Source organism: Lepidochelys olivacea, assembly GCF_965140295.1.
Source record: "Lepidochelys olivacea isolate rLepOli2 genome assembly, chromosome: 7".
In the NCBI taxonomy this organism is placed as follows: Eukaryota; Metazoa; Chordata; order Testudines; family Cheloniidae; genus Lepidochelys; species Lepidochelys olivacea.
The window spans coordinates 85,913,455-85,933,503 of NC_140417.1; the positions used below are offsets into that span (position 1 = coordinate 85,913,455).

General features: G+C 39.9%; 1 protein-coding gene across 2 annotated transcripts in view; it reads right to left on the reverse strand.

The window, feature by feature from the left end:
- MICU1 (mitochondrial calcium uptake 1) overlaps positions 1-20,049 on the reverse strand; it is a 214,036-nt gene that overhangs the window by 158,261 nt on the left and 35,726 nt on the right. For both annotated transcript variants that reach the window (XM_084634526.1, XM_084634527.1), the window contains exon 2: positions 18,437-18,598. In XM_084634526.1, coding sequence (XP_084490652.1) covers positions 18,437-18,598 — 162 coding nt within the window. The remainder of the gene's footprint in view (positions 1-18,436; positions 18,599-20,049) is intronic.

Here is a 20,049-nt window from a genome sequence, read left to right on the forward strand (position 1 = left end):
TGAATTTTATCAAACTTTCAGAAAAATGGTCACTCGTGGGCAGAGAGGAAGCTTGTCCAAGTGGTAATATTTTTCCTAAAAAATTGGGAGTTGAGCAAAGATGCTTATAATCTAAATACCTTCTCAACTTGTGTTAGCATAGAGTCATAATGCAGTTTCATAAAAAGGAGTTAGTGTTTTTCTGCATTGGTATTTTGAAATTAATTCATGAAGTTAATAAATTGATATCCATCCCAGTACATTCCTATGATCTGATACTCATAACGGAGATACAAAAAGACATGTTTTCAAGTTCTGCAGATTCTGTACTAATGAAGAGGATTCTGCTGTAGAGAACAGCACTCATAAAAACTGCTGAAAGCCAATACAAAAAAATTAAAACAGGACATCACATTTCCTCCATTTTGTAAAAACTCAAACTAAGATTCACTTTTTCACATTACTTTCTCTGAAATAAAGAAATGCCTTAATCCACAGAGCTTTAAAATTGAATCAAATGAAGGACTATGCAGACAATACAAAAAACTGAACCTGTGAACAGCTTCATTACATTCTCAGACCAACAATTCAGAATAGCTCTATATTTATTTATTTTAAAGGGACACAGATGCTATTTAAAATTGTTTTGTTCAAAACCCATTATGATGTAATATGATGCATAGATTTCAAGGCCAGAAGGGACCATTGTGATCATCTAGTCTGACCTCCTGTTTACCACAGGTATTAGAACTTCCCCAAAATAATTACTAGAATATATCTTTTGGAAAAACATCCAGTCTTGATTTAAAAATTGTCAGTGATAAATAATCCACCATGACGCTTGCTAAATGGTTTCAATGGTTAATTACTCTCACTGTCAAGTGTATACCTTATTTCTAGTCTGAATTTGTCTAGCTTCAACTTCCAGGTGCTGTATCATGTGATCTCTCTCTCTCTGCTAGACTGAAGATATTATTAAGAATCTGTTTCCCCAGGTATATAGACTGTAATCAAGTCACCCCTTAATCTTCTTTCGAAGAGCTTGATCTATTTTGCTTAAGAGTCTGTCACTATAAGGCAGGTTTTCTAATCTTTTAATCATTCTCGGGGCTCCACTCCAAACCCTCCTCAATTTATCAACATTCTTCCTAAATTGTAGGCACCAGAACTGGACACAGTATTCCAGCAGCATTCGCACGAGTGCCAAATACACAGGTAAAATAACCTCTCTGCTCCTACTTGAGATTCCCCTGGTTATGCATCCCAGGATCACATTAGCTCTTTTGGCCACAGCATCACATCAGGAGCTCATGTTGAGCTGATTATTCACCATGACCCCCAAATCTTTTTCAGGATCACTGCTTCCCGGGATACAATGCCCTATCTTGTAAGCATTCTTTGTAATACAAGAATTACATGAATGTAATACATTCTTTGCTCCTAGATGTATAATTTACATAAAAATTCATGTTGTTTGTGCCCAGTTTATCAAGTGATTCAGAAACCTCTGAATCAGTGATCTGTCCTCTTCATTATTTACAACTCCCCCAATTTGTGTTATCCTCAAATTTTATCAGTGATGATTTTGTTTTCTTCCAGGTCATTGATAAAAAATGTTACATAGCATAGGGCCAAGAACCAATCCCTGTGAGATGCCACTAAAAACACAGCTCACTAACTCTTCCCCTTCTTTCCTTTTGTTATTCCTTTTCTCTCTGCCTCTTAGCCGCACTTTAAAAAAAAAAGTGCATTTAACTGTGAAGACTTGGTAATACATTGGTACAGTTTATATACTGTGTGAGACTATGAACCCTATGTGTCTCTGTCAATTTGAAAACTCCATTTTGAATGCAGCCTTTTGCTTTCTCTATGCTCTGTTTGCTTTTATGCTGGGTTGAGATTCTAAAGGCTGGTGGCAAAAGAACAATAGTAGAGGGTAGGTGACTCAAGTACCCAATCAGTGGAAATCTATTCACTCTCCACAAAGGACTCTCCCTGTGCAGAGAAACTGGTTTAGCAGGGATAGGTCTCATTGACAACAAAGTCAAATGACAGTACTCACTAAAAAAGGAAGCTAGCAAGCATGTCACTGGATGCAGCAGGGTTTTAAAAAGGGTGGAACCTAGTCTGGTCAGGGGTTCTTTTTCTCATGATGGAGAAACAACCAAACATGCTGAGGCAGAGGATACCCTGTGTCAAGGTTCCTCCCCCACTCTGAACTCTAGGGTACAGATGTGGGACCTGCATGAAAACCTCCTAAGCTTACTTTTACCAGCTTAGGTTAAAACTTCCCCAAGGTACAAGTTAATTTTATCCTTTGTCCTTGGATTATCCACTACCACCACCAAACTAACTGGGTTTACTGGGAAACGTAGTTTGGACACGTCTTTCCCCCCAAAATCCCCCCAACCCTTGCACCCCACTTCCTGGGAAAGGTTTGGTAAAAATCCTCACCAATTTGCATAGGTGACCACAGACCCAAACCCTTGGATCTGAGAACAAATGAAAAAGCATTCAGTTTTCTTACAAGAAGACTTTTAATAGAAATAGAAGTAAATAGAAGTAAAAGAATCACCCCTGTAAAATCAGGATGGTAGATACCTTACAGGGTAATTAGATTCAAAACATAGAGAATCCCTCTAGGCAAAACCTTAAGTTACAAAAAAGACATACAGACAGAAATAGTCATTCTATTCAGCACAATTCTTTTCTCAGCCATTTAAAGAAATCATAATCTAACACATACCTAGCTAGATTACTTACTAAAAGTTCGAAGACTCTATTCCTGGTCTATCCCCGGCAAAAGCAGCATATAGACAGACGCAGACCCTTTGTTTCTCTCCCTCCTCCCAGCTTTTGAAAGTATCTTGTCTCCTCATTGGTCATTTTGGTCAAGTGCCAGCGAGGTTACCTTTAGCTTCTTAACCCTTTACAGGTGAGAGGATTTTTCCTCTGGCCGGGAGGGATTTCAAAGGGGTTTACCCTTCCCTTTATATTTATGGCACCCTGCTTTCCTAGATTCTGATAGTTCCCCAAGGACTCAGAAGGGAAGGGTGAGCTAGAAAGTAAATGACATGAGTTGAGTTTTTTTTTTTTGCGTGTATGATCTGTACTTTCCTGTGCTTGACATGATTAAGCATAAAAGTGCAAAAAGGTGTTAGACCCTGTGCAAAATATATGAGTGCATGTGCTGAGTGCTTCATAGCTACTGCAAACCCCTGGGAGATACTAGACATTCTGGGAAAGGGACATATTTAAATTACTGGGTTATATCAGGGGTCACCACTTGTCGTTGACCTGGTGGCCTAGGGAAGTGGACTGCACAACTCCATTTCTAAGAAGTGGTAGCAGACAATCAGTGCCCAGGAAAATGTGCCAGAGAGGCCATCAGAGAAACTAGTGCCGCAATCTGTTGAGGTTCCGGAAGCTTAACACACCCCAGAGAAACCAAAGCACAGAGGCATGGATTCCCCTCACAGTAGTCCTAATGGGTGGCCAGCAGGGAGTTAGGATCTGTGACAATATCTAAAAAAGTTGGACCAATTCTTTATCAGATTCATTTGCATTCCCTACCTCTATAGCTAAACCCATCATATTGTAACTCCGGCCCCTACTCTTTGCTGGTTTGTATTTTTTGACAATTCAGAGTCGGAATTGTTTTTTATAGTCTTTGTTCAGCATCCAGCACCATGTGGTCCCAAATCCAAATTGGGTCCTTTGGGCACTACCATATTACGTAAGTATTTAACTATAATACTATATACAAAATACTTACACACACAAAGACTGGTTTTCCATCTCATGCCAACAAAAATAAATGACCACATTAAAACCATCACAGGAAGATTACAGTTATGAAACTGTATTATGTGCCATTTTTTCTTGTTTAATAAATAAACCTGCAGCCATAAGCACTATGCAAGTTGGATCCATGCACAGACCCTACTGAAGACCAGTATGTAACCATTAAGTTCTGTATGAGAACATGCATAACTTCAAATCAACCAGCAAAATAATTTAATGTGTTTAACAGACTTTGTGGAGAAAGGAATAATGAGAAAATAAAATTCTTTGAAATACTCAATATTTTATCCATTTTTTTCTACTCTTCTGTGTTCCAAAATGTACATTATATTAAACTTTACACTTCCTAAATTTTCATTTTACTCAGGTTTTTAGCTTCAGGCTACTCAGCTGCATTTCCTCCTCCAAAATAATAAATCAACATCTTGTATGCAGTATTACTGTAACTGTGTTGGTCCCAGGGTATTAGAGAGACAAGGTAGATGACGTAATATCTTTTATTGAGAGAACGACTGAGTGAGCGAGACAAGCTTTCAAGCTTACACAGAGCTCTTCAGGTCCAATAAAAAAAAATTTACTTCACCCACCTTGTCTATCTAAATCAGTATCTTGACAGAATGTGCACTGTAAAGCATGATAGCCTACTCAACAGTGAATCCACAGCGGAAAGATTTTAAGTTACTGAACCTCACCTGAGATTTCCAGCAGCTGTAAAATTGGACTAAAGTACTATCAGGCCACTACCCTCTGCTCAAGACCCATTTCTACAACGACATCTATACAAAGTTATCCAACCAATATCTAGCTACTAGGCAAGTTGCAGATAGTTTATATGAACAAAAACCAAAAAAGCTTGATAATATTTTATCCTTACCCCACCCTTTCATCTTTTGCTCATTTTCTTCTATTATAAGCTTATTATAAAAGGAAAGGATTTTGCCTTTTGCCCAGGGGTGGCCAGTAACTAAGTGTGATCATTTACCACAATGCAAATAATAAACAATGTAAGACTGTGTGTGCAAGTTACTGAATTGAAAGTGATACTTTTCACTAAGGCCAGCTCTATACTGGGAAGGCTTTACCAGTATAGCTACGCTGGTGTACTATACCAGCAAATCACTCCTAGCATCAAAAGCAAAAACTGTGCTTTTGCTGATATAGCTTATTCCAGACACCCAAATGAAAAGCCACAGTATTCTCAGTATAACTGTCCCGCACAGAGCTTTTGCTAGAAAAGCTATATCTATCACAAATCACACCCCTGACTGACTTAGCCATCCCGGCAAAAGTTTGTAGTGTAGCCTCAGATTTTATTGTCTTGACAAGCTACACATACATTAACTTATTTTTAAAAAGAGAGACTTGAAGTATCTATCAGAGGTGGGACATTAACTCTGAACAGCTATTCATCATGCATCGTAGATCTTTCCTAGATTATTCAATAATGACACTAATTCCACAATGTCAAGAAATAGGTACGTTGCATGATTATAATATTACACAAAGTCATTGTAGCATCAGCTACTTGTTATTGTGCAGACTATAGACTCAATCCTGCAATGTAGCAAGAAGCCAATAGGACTACTTACACGTCTGGCAGGGCTCTTAAATTACCTCCCACATCAGGCCTATCGCCAGAAACAGGAAGAGGGTTGAGAGTAGGTTAGCAAGGTGGTGACAGATGAGACCTACAAATCACTCAAGGAACCCAGATGACCATGGATATCTTAAGTAGAACCCAACCTAGCAGAGACTGTCTATCAAATAACACTAAAAAAACCCAAATCCAGTTAAGTCATACAAAGTTGTGATACTAGTACAAAAATTAAAAACACACAACAGAAAGTTAGTTAACATTTCAAAGATTCAAGTTAAAATTAGCACAGTTAGCTTGATTTTAGCAAAGCTTGACTTCTGATACTGTCTTGCATGACCTTCTCATAAACAAACAAGGGAAATGTAACCTAGATGAAGCTACTATAAGGCGGGTGCAAAACTGGTTGGAAAACCGTTCCCAGAGAGTAGTTATCAGTGGTTCACAGTCATTCTGGAAGGGCATATCAAGTGGGGTCCCACAGGGATCAGTTCTGGATCTGGTTCTGTTCAATATCTTCATCGATGATTTAGATAATGGCATAGAGAAAACACACTTAAAGTCTGTGGATGATACCAAGCTGGGAGGGGTTGCAAGTGCTGTGGAGGATAGGATTAAAATTCAAAATGATCTGGACAAACTGGAGAAATGGTCTGAAGTAAAAAGGATGAAATTCAATAAGGACAAATGCAAAGTACTCCACTTAGAAAGAAAAAATCAGTTGTACACGTACAACATGGGAAATGACTGCCAAGGAAGGAGTACTGCAGAAAGAGATCTGGGGGTCATAGTGGATCACAAGCTAAATAGGAGTCAAGAGCGTAATACTGTTTTTAAAAAAGTAAACAATTCTGGGATGTATTAGCAGGAGTGTTGTAAGCAAGACACGAGAAGTAATTCTTGCACTCTACTCCACGCTGATAAGGCCACAACTGGAGTACTGTGTCCAGTTCTGGGCACCACATTTCAGGAAAGATGTGGACAAAGTCCAGAGAAGAGCAACAAAAAATGATTAAAGGTCTAGCAAACGTGACCTATGAGGGAAGATTGAAAAAATTGGGTTTGTTTAGTCCGGAAAATAGAAGACAGAGAGGGGACATGATAACAGTTTTTAAGTACATAAAAGGTTGTTACAAGGAGGAGGGAGAAGAATTGTTCTTCTTAACCTCTGAGGATAGGACAAGCAGCAATGGGCTTATATTGCATCAACGGAGGTTTTAGGTTGGACCTTAGGAAATACTTCCTAACTTTGAGGGTGGTTAAGCACTTGACTAAATTGCCTAACGAGATTGTGGGAGCTCCATCATTGGAGATTTTTAAGAGCAGGCTCAACACACACCTGGCAGGAATGGCCTAGATGACACTCAGTCCTGCCATGAGTGTGGGGGACTGTACTAGATGACCCCTCAAGGACCCTTCCAGTCCTATGACTATTTCTTGACTATTAAATCAGGAAATTAAGAGGAAAGGTACTTAACGACCACTATGCATAAAATGATGTTATATTTTCCTTCCAGAAGAGGTTATTTAAATATTATTGAGAAAGTAGTATTTTGGGGTGATACATTTTCAAATTCAATGCTGAAAATGTTTGTCAATGGGGAGTTAGGTGGAGGAACAAAAAATTCCAGTAGTATTTCAGCTCAATACCACATAAATACCAGAAAATCTCATCACTGACTAGCCTACACACTAGTTAACATCAGAGGAAGCTACAGGTGTTAGATTAGCCACCAGAGGGCACCCATATTGTTTCAAAAACATAATAGCCAAAAAAAAAAGTAAAATGTAAAGTGATATTTAAGAACCAGAGTTTAAACAGTGAATTCCCTAGCTCATACCAAGATGTGTGCATGCAAAAATTTATTCAAGTACCGCTACACTGGGAGGGTTTACGAGGATAGCTATACCAGCAAAACTTCTCTAGCATAGACAAGGCCAGAGATTATGAATCTGTATGATTGGGAAGATGATTGGGGGCGGGGAGAGAAGAGGAAAGTGTTTGTGAGTACAGATAATGTTCTCCAGTGTAGAATCTTTCAGGAAGGTATCAGGAAGGCAATGTCAGATTGCCCAGAGAGTGGAGATTGGAGAGGCAGAAGAGAAGAAGTAGATTGGCAGGACATCTGAACAGAGATGATAGCTGAAGCTTTGTGAACAGATAAGCTTACCTAAGGAAGCAGAGAGAAAGCACAGGTGGGGAAGAGGAGTGGATCAAGCTTGGTAAAAGATACCAAGACAGTGAGAGAGGGACCAAACAATTAAACTGAAACACCCTGTACACATGAAGACATAAGAACCAAGACAGCACAAAATAATGCCAGGGTGGAAAGTAAGAACAAGATGGAGTGACTGGGTCATAAGCAGCAGCAGACAGGCTGCACAGGATCTGCTTGTAAACCCACCTTAAAAGATATTTATGATAGGACTGTCAATTAATCGCAGTTAACTCACATGATTAACTCGAAAAAATTAACCGTGAGTAAAAAAATTAATCGTGATTAATCGCACTGTTAAACAATAGTATACCAATTGAAATTCATTAAATATTTTTGGATGTTGTTCTACATTTTCAAATATATTGATTTCTATTATAACACAGAACACAAAGTGTACATTGCTCACTTTATATTATTTTTTATTACAAATATTTGCACTGTAAAAATGATAAACAAAAGAAATAGTATTTTTCAATTTACCTCATACAAGTAATGAAGTACAATCTCTTTATCGTGAAAGTGTAACTTACAAATGTAGATTGTTACATAACTGCACTCAAAAACAAAACAAAGCAAAACTTTAGAGTCCACAAGACCACTCAGTCCTACTTCTTGTTCAGCCAATCGCCAATATAAACAAGTTTGTTTACATTTCTGGGAAATAATGCTGCGCGCTTCTTATTTACAATGTCACCTGAAAGCGAGAACAAGCATTCACATGGCACTTTTGTAGCCAGTGTTGCAAGATATTTACATGCCAGATATGCTGAACATTCATATGCCCCTTAATGCTTCAGCCACCATTCCAGAGGACATGCTTCCGTGCTGATGACGCTCGTTTAAAAAAATAATGCGTTAATTAAGTTTGTGATTGAACTCCTTGGGGAATAATTCTGTGTCTCCTGCTCTGTTTTACCCACATTCTGCCATATATTTCATGTTATAGCAGTCTCAGATGATGACCCAGCATGTGTTCATTTTAAGAACACTTTCACAGAATGCAAAGAAAGTACCAATGTGAGATGTCTAAGGATAGCTACAGAACTTGACCCAAGGTTTAAGAATCTGAAATACCTTCCAAAATCTGAAAGGGACGAGGTGTGGAGAATGCTTTCAGATGTCTTAAAAGAGCAACACTCCCATGCAGAAACTACAGAACCCAAACCACCATAAAAGAAAATCAACCCTCCGCTGGTGGCATCTGACTCGGATGATGAAAATGAACATAAGTCAGTCCGCTCTGCTTTGGATTGTTACCAAGCAGAACCAATCATCAGCATGGATGCATGTCTTCTGGAATGGTGGTTGAAGCATGACGGGAAATATGAATATTTAGTGCATCTGGCACGTAAATATCTTATGATGCCAGCTACAACAGTGCCATGAGAATGCCTGTTCTCACTTTCAGGTGACACTGTAAACAAAACATGGGCAGCAATATCCTCTGCAAATTGTAATCAAACTTGTTTGTCTGAGCGATTGGCTGAATTAGGACTGTGGACTTGTAGGTTCTAAAAGTTTTACATTGTTTTATTGTTGAGTGCAGGTTTTTTTTTGTTGTGTTTTTTTTTTTTACATAATTCTACATTTGTAAGTTCAGCTTTCATTATAAAGAGATTGCACTACAGTACTTGTATTATGTGACTTGAAATCATAGAATAGAATATCAGGGTTGGAAGGAACCTCAGGAGGTCATCTAGTCCAAACCCCTGCTCAAAGCAGGACCAATCCACAACTAAATCATCTCAGCCAGGGCTTTGTCAAGCCTGATCTTAAAAACCTCCAGTATACTATTTCTTTTGTTTTTTACAGTGCAAATATTTAAATAAAAAATAAAGTGAGCATTGTATACTTTGTATTCTGTGTTGTAATTTAAATCAGCATATTTGAAAATGTAGAAAATATCCAAAATATTTAAATAAATGGTATTCTATTATTGTTGAATCGCGCAATTAGTTTTTTTAATCGCTTGATAGCCCTAATTTGTTATATTATTGCTGTCAGTGTAGTGGATATGAGAGATTTAGAACTAAATACTTCAGGTATATCATGTACACTGCTTATAAAAAGATTGTCACCAACACTCCTCATAGCCATCTATGCTTATTTATGAAAAAGATAATTCCACCCCTCCCTCCATTCACCAATCTAGTCCAGAATATCAGTCTATAGCTCCCTCCTTGTGGGCTTCCAGTTTTGTAATATCCTCTAAGTGCAACAACCGTCACAAAAGAAATTTGTGATCCAATCAGATTTTCATGACTTCTAAAAATCATTAGACTGGGGGTGGTGTTTCTGAGAATCTCTCATACTAAAACCATACATAAATATTTCATTACTTTATTCCAGAACTGATTTACCCAGGTGCATGGAGCCAAACAATATGTAGCAATTATTATTCTTCCCTTCTCAGCTCCAACAAATATCACTCTTTTCTATTTTTACAGGTATCTAGTAAGTCCTAAAAAATGTTATCTGCTGAGCAATTATCATCCTAAAAGTGTGCACTGATTTAATGGTACAACATATCTTGTTTAATCCTTTATCACATCAGTATGGACGGGCTTCCTAAGCCATCAGAAAGAAAATATACCAAATTTTATGTAAAGCCTCTTATCAATGCACAATACACACATTTCTTATTTCTAGTTTGAGAGCTGTATTATCCCCAAATAACCATATTACATGGAAAATTAGACTGAAAGGTAGTCATTTAAAAAGTGATAGCCATGTGTTCCTAGCAAGCTGTGTGTTCAGAAATTTGGGGTACTTCCTATTGTAACACTGGCTGCCTAGTACAGCAAGAAGGGGGAAACCACCTAGTACAGCAGGAAACAGCTAAAACCTACCAGACATTTATATTTCATTCAATATCAGGTCTATTTAGTTACATAAAAAGTAATGAAAAAAATCAAAATTAAGTAACTTCAATTCTCCATTGTCTTAAGGAGAGAAATTAGCAAGGAGACTGTCTGGGGCAAGGTTAAGAAACCTACGGTCAGAGATCCTGGCCACTCACTAGGACTGCTGTGAGCAGAATCCAAGCCTCTGTTGCTCTGGAACCATGGGTGTTTCATGTCCTGGGAGCCTGACCAGAGTTCAGCCACTGTCTCATTCCTGGGGTTGCTAGGCTTATTCCTACAGCACAGACCTTCTATCTGGCACCACCTTTCTGAGAGTTGGAATCCACTGTCCAGCAACATTGCCCCTCTGGGCGCAGCGCTGTCCCTTCAGACTCCCCAGTACTTAAGCATGCCCTCTCTCGGAACTCCACCCCAAAGGTGTGGAGCCGCTAAGCGCCTGGTTACAGTTTAACTCTCTCAAGGCCACACGGTAGTTGTGAAGCCGTTAACAAACACTCTCTGCGTAGAGAGTAACACCTTTATGCTCTTCAGTACTTAATCATAATCATACCAAACACACCTGAAACCACAATGTCTCTCTCACTTCCTTCCTGAGTCCTTGGGGAACCATGTGGGTCCAGAGAGGCAGGCAGGGTGTCCCTTCTATTGTAGGCTGTTGCACGCTGGCTGGTCTCTGCACCTCATGAAGCCACTTATCCAGATTGTGTGACCTTCTCCTCTCCTGGCCCTTGCTTCCTCTTCCTTTCCTCACTGTCTTCCTGTGGACCCCTCTTGGTCACCGGGCTGCCTTTGTTCTGCTCCTTGTAAGTTTTTACTGCTCCTCCTTTCCCCGCTTCTTTCAGAGGAGTTATGCTAAAATTGGTTTTCTAAAGATGCAATTCACCCATTATCCCAGAGACTTATTGAGTCCTAAGCACCCTTCACTGTATCTTTCTGGTGTGTATCTGCTACAGGCCCTGTCAGCAGTGATGAAACCACATATGTATAGGCCTGTGTGTTAGTATGGTTAAGATGAGTATTAGACTTATAACAATATAGTTAGGGTTTAGACTTAAGGATATGCTTCCAAGTTGCTGCATGCGTTAATCTCAATTATAATTGGTCACGTTATATAATATTTAAATTTTTGCTTCGTAACTGTAAAACATGTTTGCTCTGAAACCGTGAACCCAGTGAGGAGGGGTCATCTCCTGCCCATCATTAAGGCCATCCTCACAACAGATTTAATTTTGGAAGAAGGAAATTAAAATTGCTGACAAGAAATTCTCTCATCTCTTTTGCTGTCTAGACTTTTACAGAGCTGGAGCTACAAAATGGAAGCAAAGGTCACCAGAGTTAACCCAGATTAGCCCTAAAAGGCATTCAGAGTTGACAGATTTCTACAATTCTGTCACCTTTTGGAATATGGACTAACATCTGTGTATATATGCTTGCCTGATTTAACCTTGTAATAACTCATTTTCTGAATAAATCCTTAGACAGTTTACTATAGGATTGGCTACAAGTATTATCCTTGGAGTGAGAACTAAGGTTCAAACTGACTGGGGTAAGTGGCTGGTCCTTTGGGACTGGGAGTAATCTGAATACTGTTGTGATTTTTGGTGTATAGTGACCATTTATCACTAAGTCCAGCTTGCCTGGGTGGCAAGATAGACTTGGACTGCCTATGACTCTCTGGTAAGACTGATACAGTGCTTTAGGAGTTCACACTTGTTACTGGATTGGTGAAATCTAATGACAGAACATACAACCATTTGGAGGGCTCTGCCCTGTTTCTTGACAGTCTACCCTGAAGTTGGCGTTCATGGTTGTGAGCCACTCCAGATACCATGACAGGCTGAAAGGGCTCCATTGAAGAGAAAGAAAGGGGCTGCCTGGCCCTGGAGCAGCGGGGTGTGATGCAAGAGGAAAGGCCTTTGGGTCCCTGCAGCCTGCTTTGGTCAGGGGAATAGCTTTGTTTTGGCCTTCCTTAGGGAATCTTATTTTTATTCTTCAAACTGTGCCTTGAAAGAAGGGCCTACACAGATTTTGGATAAGGCCCTAGTTCTTCCTGGGCTGGCAGAGACAGCCAGCAGCCTACATTAAAGTTTTTAATCATAAGGACTAGACAGTTTTTTGTGTTTTTAAAGTCAAGTTTAAATTGGGGGGGGGGGGGGAAGAGATAAGAGTCCCACCCTATTCACCAAGATAGTTTTCCATTCATCAGTACTATAGTGAATGATTTTTTCAAGCCCTGAATTCCAGGGCTTCCTCTGTACTAAGATGCCTAATGAAACATCAATATTAATGAAGTAATCACCACTTTATGCCATATACAGAAAAATATTACATCTGCCAAACCTTCACTGTAAAAATTAGTAGGCAGCATAGATACTAGTCCAGCTTTTGACAACTCTCTCATTCTATTTTTATGATGTAGCCTTATTAAGTATTTCTTTCTCCCCATTGCCATCTGTGATTCATCTGACAAGTTAGCCAATAGACTAGGAAAGTGACATTTGAAAAATATTGTGGCTACAGCTTAGCTACAGAGATAAACACATTAGATTAATAATTAGTAGTTGAAGGCAATTATTTTTAACAAATATGAGGCTACTCTGCCTTTATGATACATTTAAGAACTGTGTTTTTCCTAAAGAGCCAGTAGGATTACTATTGGAAAAACCCACACAGAATTCAGAGATACAATCAACAGCTATTTGTCTTCGATTAACTCTGTCTAGTTTGTGTTAATTTTATCAGTTCCTCGGGGGGGAAAAAATGTAATCCTTAGCATACTTGGCAATGCATTAAAATACCTGACCTTGAATTATCTCTTTGTATAGCTTTTATTTTGTCCTTTATATTTTTGGTGGGGGGAAGGGGTTGTCCAGGCATCCAAGTATGAGCAATCCCTTACCTACTGAGCAAAAAACATTTCAAAAGGATTTGCTTGCGATTCCTACATATTCAGAAATTCAACGCAAGAAGGCAGTTGGGTGCGGGTGGGGGATCCTGAAATGATTGCATTCACTTCCTTATCCCAATTATAGCACAACTCTATTTCCTATACCTGGGATTTCCTATAATCCACACATGCCTCATGTAAAAATGGAATAATTCCCATAGTCAGCAAAGGCTATGTCACAAAGCTACTTTCAAATTCTAGAAAGCGTTGCAGGTCAGATGCCCTCCTTTTCTCCACTGTTGTCCTTCCTCAATAACTGAAAACACCACCTCCGAAGTCCCCAGCTTTCCAAAGGGCTGATAAGCATAAGATCTTCTTTCAGTCACTACCAGACCTGAACACTCCTACATGGCAGTACCACCAAGCACTGATACGCCTTTAAATAGCTTTTCATTTTCCTAAGAGACTAAATAAATCTTTATGATTATGGAGGAAGCAGACTGAACTCTAAAAAGCCTTTCAGGATATTACGATTTACATGTTCTACATTGCGTGCCGTAATTTTTTTTTTTTTTAAAGTCACCTTTTTTAAGGAAAGCATTACAGCTGACATTTTGCTGACAAGGATCAGAATAGGGCATCTCATTTAGTTCATGATGAAGTGTCACGGCCTCAAGCATAGATCATTCAAGGTTAATCAGAATATTAGAAACCACACACCCTTAAATAAATTGGTTAGTCTCTAAGGTGCCACAAGTACTCCTTTTCTTTTTGCAGACACCCTTTATTAGGGTCACATACCATCGAAGGCAGCAGGCTTCTTTGTTATGATAAAAGAAAGAGATCCAGAACCCCCCAGAAGTCTTCAGCTTCGCAGCACAGCAAGGTTTCATATAACAATGAAAGTATATTTGCTTAACTAATTGAAGGAAAACAAGCATTGTATTAGATCATCTCTACAGAAGGTTAACTGTCTTAACAGAACAGTTTATGCAAAGAAGCACTTTAAAAACAACTACTGTTCCCAGCTTGGAGAGTGTTCCCTTAAATCTTACATAATCTTGATTTGCTTCATTAATTGCTTATGTATTTATATGTATACCATTTGTGAAAAAGTAATTTTGGATATAACAGAACGCAAGTCCTAAATTGTTTCAATGCACTGGAACATACAAACTGCAACTGCTACCGTGAAATGTTGCTTTGAGTGAAATTCTTCTATGGGAAAAATTTCCACTGTAAAATAGTCCCACTGCATGCATTATATATAGAATTATAGAAATTTAAGGCTGGAAGGGCCCTCAAAAGGCAATCTCATCGATCGTCCTGCCTCTGGACAGGACCATCTCTGACAAGTGTTTGTCTAACCCAGTGGTGGCAACCTGTGGCCCGCAGGCTGCACATGGCCCATCAGGGTAATCCACTGGCAGGCCGCGAGACAGTTTGTTTACATTGACTGTCCGCAGGCACAGCCGCCTGAAGCTCCCAGTGGCTGCAGTTTGCCTTTCCAGGCCAACGGGAGCTGCGGGAAGTGGCAGCCAGCACATCCCTGCAACCAGTGCCGCTTCCCGCAGCTCCCATTGGCTGGGAACAGTGAACTTCGGTACTGGGAGCTGCGGGAAGCTGTGCCTGCGGATCGTCAATGTAAACAAACTGTCTCACGGCCTGCCAGTGCATTACCCTGATGGGTCACGTGCAGACCACAGGTTGCCCATCACTGTTCTAACCTGTTCTTAAAAACCTCCAAAGATGGGGATTCCACAACCTCCCTTGGTTACCTATTCCAGTACTTAACTACCCATATAGACAGAAAGTTTTTCCTAATAACTAATCTAAATCTCCCTTGCTGTACATTAAGCCAATTACTTCTTGTCCCACCATCAGTGGATGTGAGGAACAATTTATCATCATTCTCTTTAAAAAACCTTCACATATTTAAAGATCAGTTTCTTCCCCACTCCCCTTTCCCCTCCCCCAGGTCTTCTTGTCTCAAGATTAAACATGCCTAGTTCGGTTTTTTTGTTTTTTGTTTTTTTTGTTTGTTTTGTAAAGTTTCCTGATAGGTCATGTTATCTAAACTTGTTATCCTTTGAGTTGTTCTCTGGACACTGTGTGTCCACATCTTTCTCAAGACGTCGACCACATTGCTGCTACACCACCTCCATCTGTAATGTCATTGGTTCCTTCAGCTAAACATCTTATTTATAAGTAGTTCAATTATACTTATTGTATGATATGCAGTGGTATGCACAACACAGCATCTATTCATGTTCAAATATATTCAGCTGAACTCATTTCTTGAACCACTTCACAGTTAAGGTTCTTGCTGGTGGCTTGGCAAGTTCAAGTGAAAATGACCAATAAGATTAGCACTATAGAACTGAAAAAGAACTTTACTACATTGTAGGGTTTCTTTTCTTTCATTTATTTTTAAACACAAAGTTAAAATGTTTTTATTTGAAACAGTCTATTTAATATTTTGTAGCATCAGTATAAACTTGTCATTGTAATGGTAATATGATTTCTTGGGTTAAACAGCCAAGTAAATAATAACATACAATCGTCAGACTGGAAGGGACCTCAAGAGGTCTCCTAGTCCAGTACCCTACACTCAAGGCGGGAATAACTATTATCTAGACCAGGGATTGGCAACCTTTGGCACGCGGCCCGCCAGGGTAAGTCCCCTGGCGGGCCGAGCCGGTTTGTTTACCTGCTGCGTCCGCAGGTTCGGCCGATCATGGCTCCCACTGGCTGCGGTTCGCTGCTCCAGACCAATGGGGGCTGCAGGAAACGGAGCGGGCCGAGGGATGTGCTGGCCACTGCTTCCTGCGGTCCCCATTGGCGTGGAGTGGCGAACTGCAGCCAGTGGGAGGCGCAATCGGCCGAACCTGCGGATGCGGCAGGTAAACAAATCGGCCCGGCCCACCAGGGGGCTTACCCTGGCAGGCTGCGTGCCAAAGGTTGCCGATCCCTGATCTAGACAGGTGATTATCCTTGACAGGTGATTATCTAACCTGCTCTTAAAAACCTCCAATGACTGAGATTCCACAACTTCCCCAGGCAATTTATTCCAGTGCTTAACCACCCTGACAGTTAGGAAGTTTTTCCTAATGTCCAACCTAAATCTCCCTTGCTGCAAGTTAAGCCCCTTGGTTCCTAACCTATCCTTCACAAAGGTTAACTAGTACAAATTTTCTCCCCTCATTGAGTTACAAGTCTACCCTATATGAATGCCATGAGCACATCTCTAATTATACAGTGCATCAAAGAACACCTGTACAAAATATTTGATTCTTACCTAACACTTTACAGTGAAAGGGCTTTACAAACATTAACCTATCTGTGCTAGTTAAGAAATAGACAGAGGAAGAAAAATTTTGAAAAATTAGCAGCATATCTGGGATTATTAGAACTCGGGGAATCCTGGGCCCCAGGCTGCACTGTTGCCTGTATTCTGCCACACCACTTATGTTTGCGATTTTGTCAGCTCTCTGTGTGCTGCTGGAAGCGCCATCCTTCAGATGAGATACAAAATTTAATACCTGACAGCTTGGTTATTTTTATGACATTTTCCACAAAAGAGCTATGAACTTACAGTGTCCTAGCCAAAAACCTAATTTAGGTAATTATGTTATGTGCACTTAAAATATTCTCACTGTAGTTTTAAATGGAGAGATTATTCACTTCCTCACCCAAAAAGGAGATATATAACAGTACAGTCATCTTTGTTATCGGCACAGAATGGCTGCAGCATTCCACCTCACTGCTGGCTGCATGATTTTATAACGTCTGTAAAGTGCTCTGGGGTCCTTCAAATTGAAAGGCACTATATAAACCAGATTAATTTTAACAGGTAACATCAGAAGAGACTGTGCTGGATCATGGTGCTTTCCCCCTGGTTTTTGATGACACCTTTTAGCAAGGAGCTTAAGTCTTGCCAATTATAGGAATGGCAAAAACAGTGAACAACTTTTTCTGTTTATGTTAAGTAGGCTCCCTTGCCCAAAACAGAAAACAGTACACAACAATTATGAGACATTACATTACTGCTTCTCACAGCTTGCCATAATTCCGAATAAGAGGCAAGTGTACCTACTGTGTTGGAAAATAAGATCATAAAGTAATACCTAAATATTAGAATTGAAAATAAGATACGCTCTCAATGATACTATCACCTTTGGACTAATCATGGTATCTGCACAGTAGTGAGCCTGAGCATACAGTGATAACAGTGGCTCCTGACAGCTTTCGCATTTAATTCAACTAGAAGCTAAAGAACATTTACTGCTTGCTTTGTTTAGAGCATGGAACATAACCAGAGTCAATTGAGGCTCATTTAGTGCCACCCTGAGTATTTCTATACACTGTTCACTATTGTGAAAATGTAATTTCATGGTGTCTTACACTGGTCACAAAGTAACCTTAGTGCCTCATCTGAAGCATGAATAAAGAAGAGTATTTGATGCTACAGCTACAGTTTGCACTATACATTTTCAGCTAATACTCCTCAAATAAAATCTAACATGGTGCAAGAGGGTACAGAAATCTCTCAGCATTAAGCAACAAGTGGACTTTTTATTTATGCTTAAAGTTCATATTTTATGAATCATCAGTCTTATTTTATGACACTTATATCCTACCAGGCTTCCTAAGAGGTGAAAGCACGATATATTAGTTAGACTTTGTGCCAGAATACATGATCTGCTTCCCAGTCAGTGGGCAAGGCATGACAGCTCCAGAGCCCTTTTGTAGCTAGAATAAGGGTGACAACTCTTAGAAACCTTGAAGGGTTGTGTCCAGTAGATCCATGTAACCACAGAATCTAGTCAAACTCCTGCTCATCTCCCCAACACCCTTGGAGCCTAATTCTATTGCATGTAGGATATGGGATACAGATGCATGTCCATTCAATAGCTGCTGCTCTTCACACAATGGAGCTCAAGGCAGTGATGCTGCCTTGCATAGTCTTCTGTTGCTTCTACGATCAAGGTGAAATTCACTCCACATTAATTTCTTCAGGAGACCAAAGCAGGACCAAAGCAGCAGAAGGCTGAAGTTCTGTTCAAGAATGACTCCTAAGAGCACTTACCTCTTCCACAGGAGTCCAGCACTTGCTGTTGCTGCAGTTGTTCCTATGAAAGCTGCCATCATAAGTCTTTGCCTGCTTCTGGTGGGATGTGCCATTCCATGGTAACATCGGGAAACAGCCTCTAAGCCTGCCACGGCAGCAAGAACTCGAAGGCGAAACATCCTATCAAGTAAGGGAAACAAATTACTATTGAAAATAAGCAGCAAGTGCTGCAATACAAAAGCAATTCACTTTTTCATTACTTTCCTCCTTCTTCCAACTAGCCATCCTCCAAGCCAAAGAATTTCACATCCTTATTTCAGTCCACCAATTTGCAAGACTATCACTCCAGCAAAGGAAAGATGGACAGAGCTCCCTTCAGAACTTGTCAATGACACACCTGAGCCAACAAAAAGGGGCACTGCAGTGCAACGTGAGACACTTCCCTCCTCCAAAGATGCACCTACACTAGGCAGCTGACCTGCGTCTGACAAGGGATGTCAGCAACAGTCCCCCTGAATCAGTGTTGAAAGTTGCTATACTATTACTCTTTAATATGCATGTTGAGGTAGCACCCAGAGTCCTCAATCAGGATGAGGTCTCCATTGTGATAGCCATTATACAAACCCCAATGGAAAGAGTTTCCAACAATATAATGGAAATGCTGATGGAGAAACTTTTGTCCTTTCTACTCTAGCAGTTTTACCAGTTCATGGGGACCTCTGTTGGGAACCTTTTTCACCCACCAGTCAATTTCGTACAATAGAGTAGACAGGCCTCTAGAAGCAGGCTCCAACTAGATACACCCTTAGTTTTTAGACAGCAACAAATCATACAGAACCAGCATATTACCGCAAATCTTATGAAAATTTGTTTTGAAACAAACTATCCCTTTCAGAGAACTATGGTTACATTACTTGGTGAGTTTCAGAGTAACAGCCGTGTTAGTCTGTATTCGCAAAAAGAAAAGGAGTACTTGTGGCACCTTAGAGACTAACCAATTTATTAGAGCATAAGCTTTCGTGAGCTACAGCTCACTTCCTCAGATGCATAACGTGGAAACTGCAGCAGGCTTTATATATACACAGAGAATATGAAACAATACCTACTCCCACCCCACTGTCCTGCTGGTAATAGCTTATCTAAAGTGATCATCAGGTGGGCCATTTCCAGCACAAATCCAGGTTTTCTCACCCTCCACCCCCCCACACAAATTCACTCTCCTGCTGGTGATAGCCCATCCAAAGTGACAACTCTTACTTGGTGAGTGGTTTTCTAAATTGCAGATATTACGAATTTGCACAAGCCCAGCTGACACACTTTGCAATCATGACTCAGCTGTCTAAACACTCTTCTTACAGCAGTGCTTACTCCTAAGTTCTCCAAAACATTTCATATATTAAGTGAAAACATTTGTTTATTTCTCTTCAAGTATCATTGTGTTACAGATAGAAATAGGGCATAGAAATAAGTACTGCAAATTAATACAATCCATTCTGCCTAACACAATCTTAGAAGGCAAGCTAAAAACTAATATAAATTTTACTTTATTGAAAAACCCAGAAGGCTCTTGGTTATATTTTTGAAATGACTGGAGAAGAGGGGGTTATCTAGCTTGGAGCTCAACACCCAGA